General features: G+C 41.0%; 1 protein-coding gene across 1 annotated transcript; it reads left to right on the forward strand.

The window, feature by feature from the left end:
• Positions 1-937: 937 nt before the first annotated feature.
• On the forward strand, positions 938-12,458 carry LOC120475093 (uncharacterized). The gene is made up of 3 exons (XM_089132877.1): positions 938-1,002; positions 2,395-2,527; positions 6,977-12,458. Exons 2-3 carry the CDS (start codon positions 2,443-2,445, stop codon positions 9,157-9,159), a joined length of 2,268 nt encoding a protein of 755 aa, XP_088989003.1. The 5' UTR covers positions 938-1,002; positions 2,395-2,442; the 3' UTR covers positions 9,160-12,458.
• Positions 12,459-12,768: the final 310 nt, after the last annotated feature.

Here is a 12,768-nt window from a genome sequence, read left to right on the forward strand (position 1 = left end):
GGGCATGTCTATGAAACGAATGTGCCGTACTTGCGTAAAGGAAGGTTTTATTGATCTATATCTGTATGTGAGGCTGATGTAAATGTCTATGCAATCTTCGGTTTGGTGATGAGGCGCTTCCTTCATCACCTTCTTTTGCTTTCAAGATCCAGTATAGAGGGAATGCATTTGACACGTGACTTTCCCGCGTGACAACCCCCCTCAGCCTGACAGAGTGGCAAAAGATCTGCTGCGTGACTGGATTTAATAGGGGAAAACTGCGGAAATGCGACTAAATCGAACAATTTTATCGATTTAAACTAAATGTTGGACTCAATATAGTGTTCCTTACAACTTACTAAAGATCCAGCGATCCATGGATATTGACATGCAGCCGGGAATCGTGTTGCCTGACATTTATTGCCTGATTTCGACACCGGGGAAATAAAAGCAAGACCTAAACATAAAGCAAATTTGCCTGTGAACGCTTTATATAAATATAATATAGGTAGGTCTAAATCCGGGTGATCACTTATATCAGTGTTATATATATATATGAGTGCTGCTCGTTATAATTACTGCGTGAATAGTACTGTAATCTCGGTTTTAAACCGTCACAAGTGTGAAGATGTGCTCAGCGACTGTAAGAAAATTAACACTGCTCTAGGACTACTCTGGAAGCTCAAGAGGAGTGATTAGTCCGTGGGAGTTCATCCGTGGAAGTTCAGCAAGGGTAGAAGAATCCTGGACTGATTTAACCTACCAAATAAATGAATAAACTAACATTAAACGATCAGTCATCATTCTGCCTCTGTTTTATGTTGTTGCCATCATTGGACAGCAAGTATTTAAACATAAATTTAACTCATATTTCACATCGTGTACATGGTTTTGTATATACTCTAAATTTATTTGCACTAGTGATTTTAGCCTGTGGCCAGGACTTTTATTTTGGTGTGTTGCTGTGACGTCATAAGGCTGCGCCGCGCTTCGCTGTGTCTGTTGTGAATCGGCTGAAGAAAGGTTTGATTTTAAACATTTAACGTTTTTAAATAGATATAAAACAGTTGTATTGTGTTCAGGAGCAGTGTGAATTGATTATATAATGTGATATTATAGTGCTTTATTTAGCGTTACTGAGCCTCATTTCTGTGAGTAAGTAGTTTACAGGTTTTTAGTGGTAAACGCACGAGTAACAGAAAAGGTCCGTCTCTTTTCGCGCTCTTTATCGTGAATCAGTTTAAACACGAATTATTTCTGACTCTGGTAAAAGTTGTGATGGAGAAACTCAGAGTCAAATGAACCAAATCCATATAAAATTGGTTCACTGAATGTTTTGAAGCTCTTGAAGAGAGTTCATGATCCTGCAATACCAGAGACTGCAGTTTCAGGACTGCATTTCCAAAACACTAGTCGAGTTTGTAGTACTAGCACATTTATAGCACTTACTGTACAATTCTGTAAGTGTTATTTTTTTCCAGAACCTAATTTGTTTCAATATTAGCCCATATATTCAATACACCCATATCAGTTTGAGCCTTATTTATGATGCCAACGATGTCTTGCAAGTATTGCAATGTCGATTATAACAGTCAATTACCGATCATCTACAGTATCAGGGAAAAAAATGACAAAACTATTTCACATATCCCCATAGTTACCATACACATATTTTTCATATGCTATAGCATGAATAAAATATTTTTTATAGGTTAGTGGTTGGTATAGAATAGGGTTAGGAATTAGGAATAGAAATTTTGATAGTGATTAGTGATCTATAGTGAAAAATAGTGATTTTTTTTGGCAGTGTCCTCTCCGGGTAGACGAATTCATTGGATATATCGCAATATTTTTTTAAAGGAAAAATATGGGTAAAATGTTTTTTTTTTTTTTTTTTTTTTTTTACATTTTACCCAGCCCTAGTAAGTAAGCTATTTTGTGAGATTTGTGTTTCATTAGTAATGGAGCTTTTCATCTTGTGTGCGACTGTCTTAAATTGCAGTAAAAGGTAAAACTGTTTGCATTAGGCTACAATGCGTTTGATTGATAATAATTTAAATATGAAAACGTACCAGTTTACAACATAATCTGCACAACTGAATTACGACACTGGAAGTCTTGCACATTCATTCAAATTTATTCATAATAAAGCTCAAAGTATACTTTGGTTTTACATGTACGTAAGGGTCCGTGTTCAGTGCGTGACACAAATTTGGTCAACACTAGAATACATGCTGTACGATTTTTTTTTAGACACGATTATCGCTCATAACTTCTAAAGAAAAATAGCACTGACACTGGACAAAAATGAATCTTTCTAGAGCGCATGTGTCGACTGCCTGTTCACACGCTATCAAATAAGTTTGTTTCTCTTAATTATTCTCATCTTAAACATGACAAATTATCTTAACACAGGAAAACTCCTGGAGAAACATCAGAGATTCACATGACACTAGTATAAAGATGGCGTTGATTAAAGAGGAGAGTGAAGACATAAAGATTGAAGAAGTGTTCAGCGTGAAACATGAAGAAACTGAGGAACAAACAGGTTAGTTTCATTCGGTCCTTATTAAAATGTCGGCCTCTCCAGAAAATATATTATGATTAAATATATAAATTATATATATTTCTGAAGAATGTCATATTAAAGCGTTTTATTTGACATGGAGCGTGTCTTTTCATGTACACTGACACGTTTTTATATCAAATGATCAGTCAAATGCTAATGGTGCGTTCAAGTCCTCGTAAAGATTGTACTCACCAGTACAATGTCGTAAATACGAGTGGGGATTTTCTTCAAGCCCCAATCTTTACGAGTTGTGGGCGTGTCATTGAGAAACATGGCGGAAACCACAATACTTAAAGGTATTATTTAGCAGTGACATTGTCAGGATTTCATATTTACAGCGACCTAAGCTAATTGCCTGCACAGAATATGACACCATTATAGTATAAAAATGCAATATGTAACGATAAAGTTTGCAGTGGCTTAATAAATGAATTAAAAAAAAAACAAAGCTCACCTGATGCACATTTCTTTGCTTTCTTCTATTTTTAAATGTAAGTATTTTGAAATCCCATAACTAGTATCTAACAATCATATTCATGTGCATAAATCGAACCGTGAAAGGTAAGTAATTTATATTTGTCTAAGTGTCATAAAATTAGATTCAGAAATGAAGAATTTCCTGCAGTTACAACTTTTAATCTATGAAAGTCCTCCTCCTCGTCCTGTCAGTTACAGTTAAAATTACAGTTCAAGTCCGGAAAATGGACTGAGATCTCCACTAATAACCTGTGTTTGCCCACAAATAACGTTTTGTTTAAAAGAGTTCTTGCATTGACTGAGGTCAGCCTTTTCACCATATCATAATTTACTGGCGATGGGTGAACATTACACCGTTTCACATCCCATCTCTGAAAAGACCTTTAGTCCAGTGCCATGGAAACGTGATGCTGAAGTATGGTACAAGTGGTATAATGCATTGGAATGGAGGTTCGAAAGAGTGACAATAGATGATTTTGTGATAATCCGGCTGTAGATGTGTAAGGAGGCGGCGAAGAGGAATTATCTTTGGTGACAGAGCACGATCTCACCTCAACTAGCACTCCACCTCGCTTTACACACTTTCTGACACAGGTGAGTTAGACACAACAAGACAGGGTGATGGTAAATACCGACCTGCAACAAAAAGACCTACAAAAGCCTGCAACACACGTTATCATGGTCCGGTCTCACTCAAGTTGTGGATATTCCTTACTTGAGATACCTGCCTGTTAAGGGTGTCACCGAAATTAATTCACAATCTCAAATATCGAATTAAAAAATGGAATCGTCGATGCTACCATGCCCCCGTCATGTCCGTTCGGCTTGCCAAGTGGAAAATAAACAGGTGAGTCTATGGTCAACCTCCTCCAACTTAGCTACAGCCATTCAAAAGATAGCAAGGCAACTGCAGATGCAGGAGACCCATCAACAGAAGTTTTTTTGTATTTCCAGTGAGTTAAGCCCGGAACACACCAAGCCGACGGTCGACCGTCTGGCAGATTTTGTGCGTCGACCGACTAAGTTTCCTCGGTGTGATACGCGCGATTCTGTGCCGTTGGCTGAAAATAGTCCTCGTCGGCTTTGTTTCGCGCGATTCGAAATGTTGATTCGACGTCGGGCCGTTGGGGAAAGAGAGAACTCTGATTGGCTGTTCAGCTTAGTGAAAGAGTCAGTGCACGAGAATAAACGCAAAACAGCAAGCAAAGAAGGCAAGGCAAGGCAAGTTTATTTATATAGCACATTTCATACACAATGGCAATTCAAAGTGCTTTACATAGAAGAAATTAAAATAATCAAAAGAAATCAGAATAATTAAAACAGGTTAGAATAAAAAATAAGAAATAATAAAATAGAAGTCAAAACAGTAAAGATAGAAGGCTGTTCTTATGTTACGTCTTCTTACCTGAGTGTTCCTTGGCGAATATTTCAATATTAACGTGAGCGGAGTGGAATAAAGAAAGTGTTCAGCAGGATTGATATTCAAAAAGGTAAGCACTCGCTGCTTTGTTTACGTTATGTGTATCTGCAGCTGGCAGCGTCGGTTTTCCTTTCTGAATGACGAATATAGACTAATATATCTGCAGAAATAGACAGTTGTCTCATTACACGCAGGAGCATAACGCACATTCTAGCTGACAGTCGGTTGTAGTTCTCTCGGTGTGTTCAAGTGCAGCTTTTTACCTCGACGAGAGGCGACAACACAGTTGGCTTTTATCAGCACTAGATCGTCGGCGTCGGCTTGGTGTGTTCCGGGCTTTATGTTGACAACGTTCGCGCTTCAAAAAAGCCCCAGTTTGCAGACATCCCAAGTCTCACGGAAGTTATGGTAGTCTCCTGCATATTGATAGCGGCACCCTGATGCACGCGAATTACTTAAAATCGCCCGCAATCTACAGTGAGCGAGCAAGAGCGAGCGTGCATGCCGAGACAGAAACAACTGTGCTGCAAACTGTTTTGCGCGCAAGGCAGAGAGGGAGAGAGCGAGAGACCATGTCTGTATGCCTCATGAAGCGCATGTAAGACAGAGAGCACTCTGATTGGCCGATTGATAAAAATCGTACCCTTAGAATCGAAAATGTAATCGAATCGAGGATTTGGAGAATCGTGATACCCCTACTACCTGTGTTCTTCTCCAATCCTGCAATTCCCTGAAAGAGAAAACATCTCATGCAGTCAGCACTCGGCAATGTGAAAAGTATCTGTGGTCCCAGACTGATCTCATGAAGTAGCGTGTGTATGACACGCCAATTCGTATTTCCATTTTTGGCGTGCTATCAAGACGCATAATCGCTTTTCAGCGTGTTTATGAATGCCATTGACTTAACGTTATATAAATATATGACTTACCTCAACCCCAACTCAAACTGGAAAAACTTTTAGTTGCTCAATGACAAAAAAAGGTGTCCTCACAAAAAAGAGCTCTGAAGACTGAAAGTAAGTGATAAGTGATCTAATAAGTATGTAAGTAAAATAAGTGATCGCACCTGCCAACAGTGTGGAAAAAGTTTCGCTCGAAAATCAAACCTTGAAGTCCACATGAGAATTCACACTGGATAGGCCACATTTACCTGACAACAGTCTGGGAACAGTTTCAGTCATAAATCAAGCCTTAATGCTCACATAAGAGTTCACACTGGAGAGAGTCCTTTCACATGCCAACATTGTAGAAAGATTTTTAATCAAAAATCAAACCTTTATATCCACATGAGTGATCACACTGGAGTAAACCTTCACCTGCAATCGCACTAGAAGCCTTGAGATTCATAAGAGAATTCACCCTGGAGAGAAGCCTTTCGTGTATCTTCAATGAGTCACAAGTTTCACATATCAAAGAGACTTGAAACATCATTATGCAAAATCATTCTGGAGAAAAACTTAATGTTTTGTAAAAGCAAATGTCACCTCTACATTTATTCTGGGGGAAAGTGATTAAATCTTGTCAAAATGATTCTGCCTTCATGCTTGACGTTACACTTGGCAATTTCAATGACACTAGCAAATCTTAAATTTGAAAATTAATTTGAAATGTATATTACTTTTATCTATGTGATTGGTCAATACATCAGAATCAAAATGTTAGATAAAAATTTCTGTCTTGCTGTGAAATGCTGCTATGTAAATGGAGAAATGACAAATAAAAGAATGTTAACTGAATAAAATAATGAACATTGCATTGAATTATTTGATTCCTCTTCAGTGAGAGAATGCACAAGTAAACATGGTTTCAGTCATGACTTGAATATGCCTATGGTTGGAGTGGGTTTCAGTACGCTTGCGCTGGTGAAGTACGGCGTGTTTGTGAAACGCATGTGCTGTTCACTATAAAGAGTGAAGTGAGAATGATGACAGTGCCGAGCGTCGTCTGTGTGGATTGTAATGTCTTAGTCTTGTATCGAATGTAGTTTTTATCACATTTAGTCAATCTTGTCATGAATTTATTTAATCCAAGTTGTATCTGGTCATTTTAGTTTAGCTTTAATCAATGAAAACTTGAAGTTGCTCTGAGATTGTTAGTCTTTGTGAACCCATTATTATCCACAAGGGGACGTTAAACAGTTAAATTGGCAAGTGAGAGAAATCATGGCTCAACCGCAACAGTAATGGTGGTGTTAACAGTGCAAAAGGGTAAATAAGATAGTTTAAGATATTTTGTATAATTTTTTTTTTGCTACTTTTGTAATGTTTATTCAATGCTTTTTTCATCTAACACAATGACTTCAATGATCTTTTAGGGAGTAATTTCTCAACCAAAATTGATGTAAGATTAATTTGAGGTTAATATGTACATGTAATTAATTTGATTAAACATTTTAAAACCTCTTTCAGTAGTTGGGTGCATATAGGATGTAGTTTACTTGTAGCTGGTTTTGATGCTTTAATGCATTTATGTTGGGTTGCTTTGTGTCTTTAAAATAGGGTTAAGTTGTGTTTGTTTTTGCTTTTCTTTAGACCGGATGCAGCTGAAAGAGGAGAGTCAAGAATTGATGGAAATGGAAGAGAGAAATCAGCAACAGAAAGATCATTATTACAAAACTGGAGAAACCTCTTTTAATTGCTCAGTGACAAAAAAGGTTTCCACACGAAAAAGTGCTTTGAAAAGTGATTTCCCCTGCCAACAGGGTGGGGAAAAAATCTCTCAAGGACACTTCAAAGTCCACATGAAATGTCACACTGTAAAGAAGCCTTTCACCTGCGATCTGTGTAGAAAAAGCTTCTCAAGAAAAAATTATCTTAAGACTCACATGAGATTTCACACTGGAGAGAAGCCATTCTCATGCCCACAGTGTGGAAAGAGTTTTTCACATAAAGGACACTTGACGATCCACATGAGAATTCACACCAGAGAGAAGCCATTCACATGTGATCAGTGTGGGAAAAGCTTCTCACGAAAAGGAAATCTTAAGACTCACATGAAAATTCACGCCAGAGAGAAGGCATTCACATGTGATCTTTGTGTGAAAAACTCTTTCCACTCTGAACACTTGAAGGACCACATGAAACTTCACACTGTAGAGAAGCCTTTCACCTGCGATCTGTGTAGAAAAAGCTTCTCACGAAAAGATTATCTTAAGACTCACATGAGAATTCACACTGGAGAGAAGCCATTCTCATGCCCACAGTGTGGAAAGAGTTTTTCACATAAAGGACACTTGACGATCCACATGAGAATTCACACCAGAGAGAAGCCATTCACATGTGATCAGTGTGGGAAAAGCTTCTCACGAAACGAAAATCTTAAGATTCACATGAAAATTCACACCAGAGAGAAGCCATTCACGTGTGATCAGTGTGGGAAAAGCTTCTCAAGAAAAGATTGTCTTAAGACTCACATGAGATTTCACACTGGAGAGAAGCCATTCTCATGCCCTCAGTGTGGACAGAGTTTTTCACATAAAGGACACTTGACGATCCACATGAGAATTCACACCAGAGAGAAGCCATTCACATGTGATCAGTGTAGAAAAAGCTTCTCACGAAAAGATTATCTTAAGAATCACATGAGAATTCACACTGGAGAGAAGCCATTTTCATGCCCACAGTGTGGAAAGAGTTTTTCACATAAAGGACACTTGACGATCCACATGAGAATTCACACCAGAGAGAAGCCATTCACATGTGATCAGTGTGGGAAAAGCTTCTCACGAAACGAAAATCTTAAGATTCACATGAAAATTCACGCCAAAGAGAAGCCTTTCACATGTGATCAGAGTGGAAAGAGTTTTTCACACAAAGAACACTTGAAGGACCACATGAAACTTCACACTGAAGAGAAGCCTTTCAACTGCAATCGGTGTGGAAAAAGCTTTTCACGAAAAGACAATCTTAAGACTCACATGAGAATTCACATCGGAGAGAAGCCATGTTCATGTGATCAGTGTGGAAAGAGTTTTTCACACAAAGAACACTTGAAGGACCACATGAAACTTCACACTGAAGAGAAGCCTTTTACCTGCAATTTGTGTGGAAAAGGCTTTTCACGAAAAGACAATCTTAAGATTCACATGAGAATTCACACCGGAGAGAAGCCATTCTCATGCCCTCAGTGTGGAAAGAGTTTTTCACATAAAGGACACTTGAAGATCCACTTGAAAATTCACACCAGAGAGAATCCATGTTCATGTGATCAGAGTGGAAAGAGTTTTTCAAACGAAGAACACTTGAAGGACCACATGAAACTTCACACTCAAGAGAAGCCTTTCACCTGCAATCAATGTGGAAAAAGCTTCTCACGAAAAGAAAATCTACAGTTTCACATGAAAATACACACTGGAGAGAAGCCTTTCACATGCTATCAGTGTGGGAAAAGCTTCTCACGAAAAGATAATCTTCAGAATCACATGAGAATTCACACTGGAGAGAAGCCATTCTCATGCCCTCAGTGTGGACAGAGTTTTTCACATAAAGGACACTTGAAGATCCACTTGAAAATTCACACCAGAGAGAAGCCATTCACATGTGATCAGTGTGGAAAAAGCTTCTCACGAAAAGAAAATCTTAAGACTCACATGAGAATTCACACCAGAGAGAAGCCTTTTACATGTGATCAGTGTGGGAAAAGCTTCACACGAAATGAAACTCTTAAGACTCACACAAAAATTCACACCGAAGAGAAGCCGTTCACATGTGATTAGTGTGGGAATTGTTTCAGATGTGAAATAACTCTTAAAACCCACATGAGGATTCACTCAACTGTTTAATGTCGTAAGTGTGGAAGGTGCTTCACAGACGGCAAACTCCTGAAGAATCCTGTAATAACTCACACCAAAGATAAGTCTTTCACCTGCCCTCATTGTGGAAAGAGTTTCGCAGCTATGGGAAACGACTTTAACGAGATGCCTGGGTTGCAACTGTAAATCGGGTTACAACTTTACGACGGGTTACGAATCGGGTTACAGCTTTACGACGGGTTATGACTCGGATTACGACTGTACGACGGGTTACGACTCGAATTACGACTGTACGGCGGGTTACGACTCGGATTACAACTGTAACCGAGACGCTGTGTCGAGAATCGTCAATTTGGGGAATGCCTTGAGCGGAACGTGTCTGAAGCCTCTATGGAACTAGTCCAATCTTGATTGGTGTTCCGTCATGACGTCACCCATGATATTGCATGTGACGGTGATGCGGAAGCTATAAAAGGCTGTCGTATCATAACAGCGTTAGCTTCTGATTGGTCAAAGCAAGTCATTCTCAATAGCACGAGAAATGTGGCTGAGGGACGCAGGGTCTCGTTCCCTTCTCAGGTTAATGTTTTATTAAGGTGTGTGGGTAGGTCCAGTCTGCGGCATCACAGACCTATTGAAGGGAAACTCCTTGCTAGCAGAGCTTTAGAGGAAGCCACAGTTGAGTGGGCTCAAAGGCAAGATTTGCGCCTCGTAAGCTGAAGAAATAGTTTATCCGCCTGCTGATAGTTTGCTTTGAAGCAGGGGAACCCTTCTTAGGTGACCCAAAAGACACGAGTAGCTGGAATGGCTCTCATTCTGCCAGGAGCGAACTCGAGGCAAGAGTGAGCAACGGATAGTGCTTGCAGATCGCCAACTCTTTTCAGGGAAGTAATAGTGGGCAGGAAAGCTACCTTTAAAATTAAGATTTTCAAAAAAATTCTCTGACATGGTGATCCAGTACAGGACCCCCTGGGACAGGAACCACGTTTTCTTCCACATTACCAAAAAACGAAGGCATCAGCGTGTTACTTTGATCGTGGGAAATGGGTTCCTCCCTCGGGGAAAACCCGCTGGTCCTGAGCCACCAAGCCTTTTGTGGGGGAGCACAAGAAGCAACACTTTCCCTCTGCTGCTGCAGGTGTGAGGAGCTAACAGCTGCCTTGAGGGACTGCGCCCTGGCAGCAGACCCACGAGACCTAGAACGACGGCAGGGGATAAGATGTTGGAATGTGGCTGACTGTCATTTCATCTTCTGTAAACTCTTGTGTCGCTGATGAGGCCAGAAGACGAAATCGGGGCATCGAGGAGAAAGGCCCTGTCCTTGTCCCCAATGCCAGACAGATTCAGCCACAAATGTCTCTCCGTGGCTACCAAAGCTGCCATGGAGCGGCCGATGGCGCGGGCCATCTCCTTATTAGCACAGAGAGATAAGTTGTCCGCTCTACGGATCTCTTGGATATCGTCAAGGGTGACCTCCCCACTGTCGTCCACCTCTTTGAGGATGTCGGCCTGGTATGCCTGCAGAAGCCCCATTGTGTGCACCAGCCCGAACTTCCGCCTTTATATGCTTTCCCAACCAAGGCGGATGTTGTACGGCAGGGCTTATGTTGTACCAGCAGCCATATCACCCTGTAGCCCAAGACTGGTTGCCCACTGAAGCTAAGCAGGGCTGAGCCTGGTTAGTACCTGGATGGGAGACCTTCTGAGAAAGCCAGGTTGCTGCTGGAAGAGGTGTTAGTGAGGCCAGCAGGGGGTGCTCACCCTGTGGTCTGTGTGGGTCCCAATGCCCCGTCCTAATGCCCCTAAAGAGCACCGTCCTTCGGATGAGACGTTAAACCGAGGTCCTGACTCTCTGTGGTCATTAAAAATCCCAGGATGTCTTTCGAAAGAGTAGGGGTGTAACCCCGGCATCCTGGCCAAATTTGCCCAGTGGCCTCTGTCCATCATGGCCTCCTAATCATCCCCATATACCAATTGGCTTCATCACTGTCTCCTCTCCACCAGTAAGCTGGTGTGTGGTGAGCGTTCTGGCGCACTATGGCAGCCGTCGCATCATCCAGGTGGATGCTGCACACTGGTGGTGGTTGAGTAGATTCCCCATGTCTTTGTAAAGCGCTTTGAGTGCAGAGAAAAGCGCTATATAAATGTAATGAATTATAATAATTATTATTATTGTTGTTAGGGCTTGCTGCATCGAGCGAGAGGTGAGTCTCTTCAACCCGTGGCATCATCCCATAGCCCTTCTCTTTCGACCCCATAATTTAAGAATAAATATCAATATTGGGACTCGATGATCAAGAAGAGAAGGGCTTATTCCACGATCTCGACACCTCGTTGTGGAGATCATTGAAAAATGCGAGGCTCCGGCGCAAAGGCTGTGTGACCGGGCTTGCAGGAAGCGCTCATAGAGTTGGCTTTTCACTAGTCGCTTCCTGATTCTCTGGTGCCCAATCTATATTTAACTTAGTCACTGCCCTGGTCACAACCTCCAGCAGCTCCTCAAAGGCGGGAGAATGGGGAGGCAAATCCTCACATTCTCCCGCCTCGATGCTCAAGATATCCAACTCCTTGGAGTTAGTTAGAGCGTCATGGGCGGAAGAAGCCGCAGGGTGGCTTTCTAATCTGTGAGTGGGACCATGGGAACTGGCCGATGAATGTTGAGAAAGGGCCGAGGCCATCTCAACATTATCAGCCAACTGCCTCTGTGATCCCCATGAATTTAAGCGCCACTTTTTTTCCACGGGGAACGTGTGCCTGGCCTGATTAATCAAACAGACTTAGGTGGGAGTGGAGCATTCTCAGGGGTATTTGATCACAGTTAGCACAGACTGCGCCCTCGAGCGCTACCTGTGCATGCTCCCCTCCCAGACAAACAACACAAAGCGAGTGTGTGTGTCACCCTTGCCAAATAGTGTGGGCAAGGGGACGGACACTGCCTGTATTGCTTCACCTTAGATGCCATTGTGAAATTGTATATATATATTACTGAATGCTGTTATGATCCGGCGTCCTTTTATAGCTTCCGCCTTCGCCGTTACATGCGATGTCATGTTAGATGTTATGATGCAACAACAATCAAGATTGGACTAGTTCCATACAGGCTTCAGAAGCGTCCCGCTAAAGGCGTTCCCCAAAGTGTCGACTCTCTACGTAGCACAGGTTCCCTTGGAAGGGAACTTAAGATTCACATAAGTCACACTGAAAAGAAGCCTTACAAATGTCTTCAATGTGACACGAGTTTCACATATCAAAGAAACCTGAAACATCATTTCAAAACTCATCCTGGAAAGAAACTTTCTAAGTGAAGAGACTTCACTGCTGTGAAAAGCCTAAATGTATAAGGAAAATTACAAATAAAAGGATATAAACTGAATAAAATAATGAACACTGCACTGAATTATTAGTTCCTCAAATTTTACCATAGTATACATATATACATGTGAGCAGATATCCACAAACACAGTATTTAACAGTAAACACAGGTCTAAACATTATAATATTCACCATGAATAAACACTCCTACTCGTTATATACTCCTACTGTTACATCGTGCTGTGTTTAATTATCAAACAT

Source organism: Pimephales promelas, chromosome 7 (assembly GCF_988280905.1).
Source record: "Pimephales promelas chromosome 7, fPimPro1.hap1.1, whole genome shotgun sequence".
Lineage (NCBI taxonomy): Eukaryota > Metazoa > Chordata > Actinopteri > Cypriniformes > Leuciscidae > Pimephales > Pimephales promelas.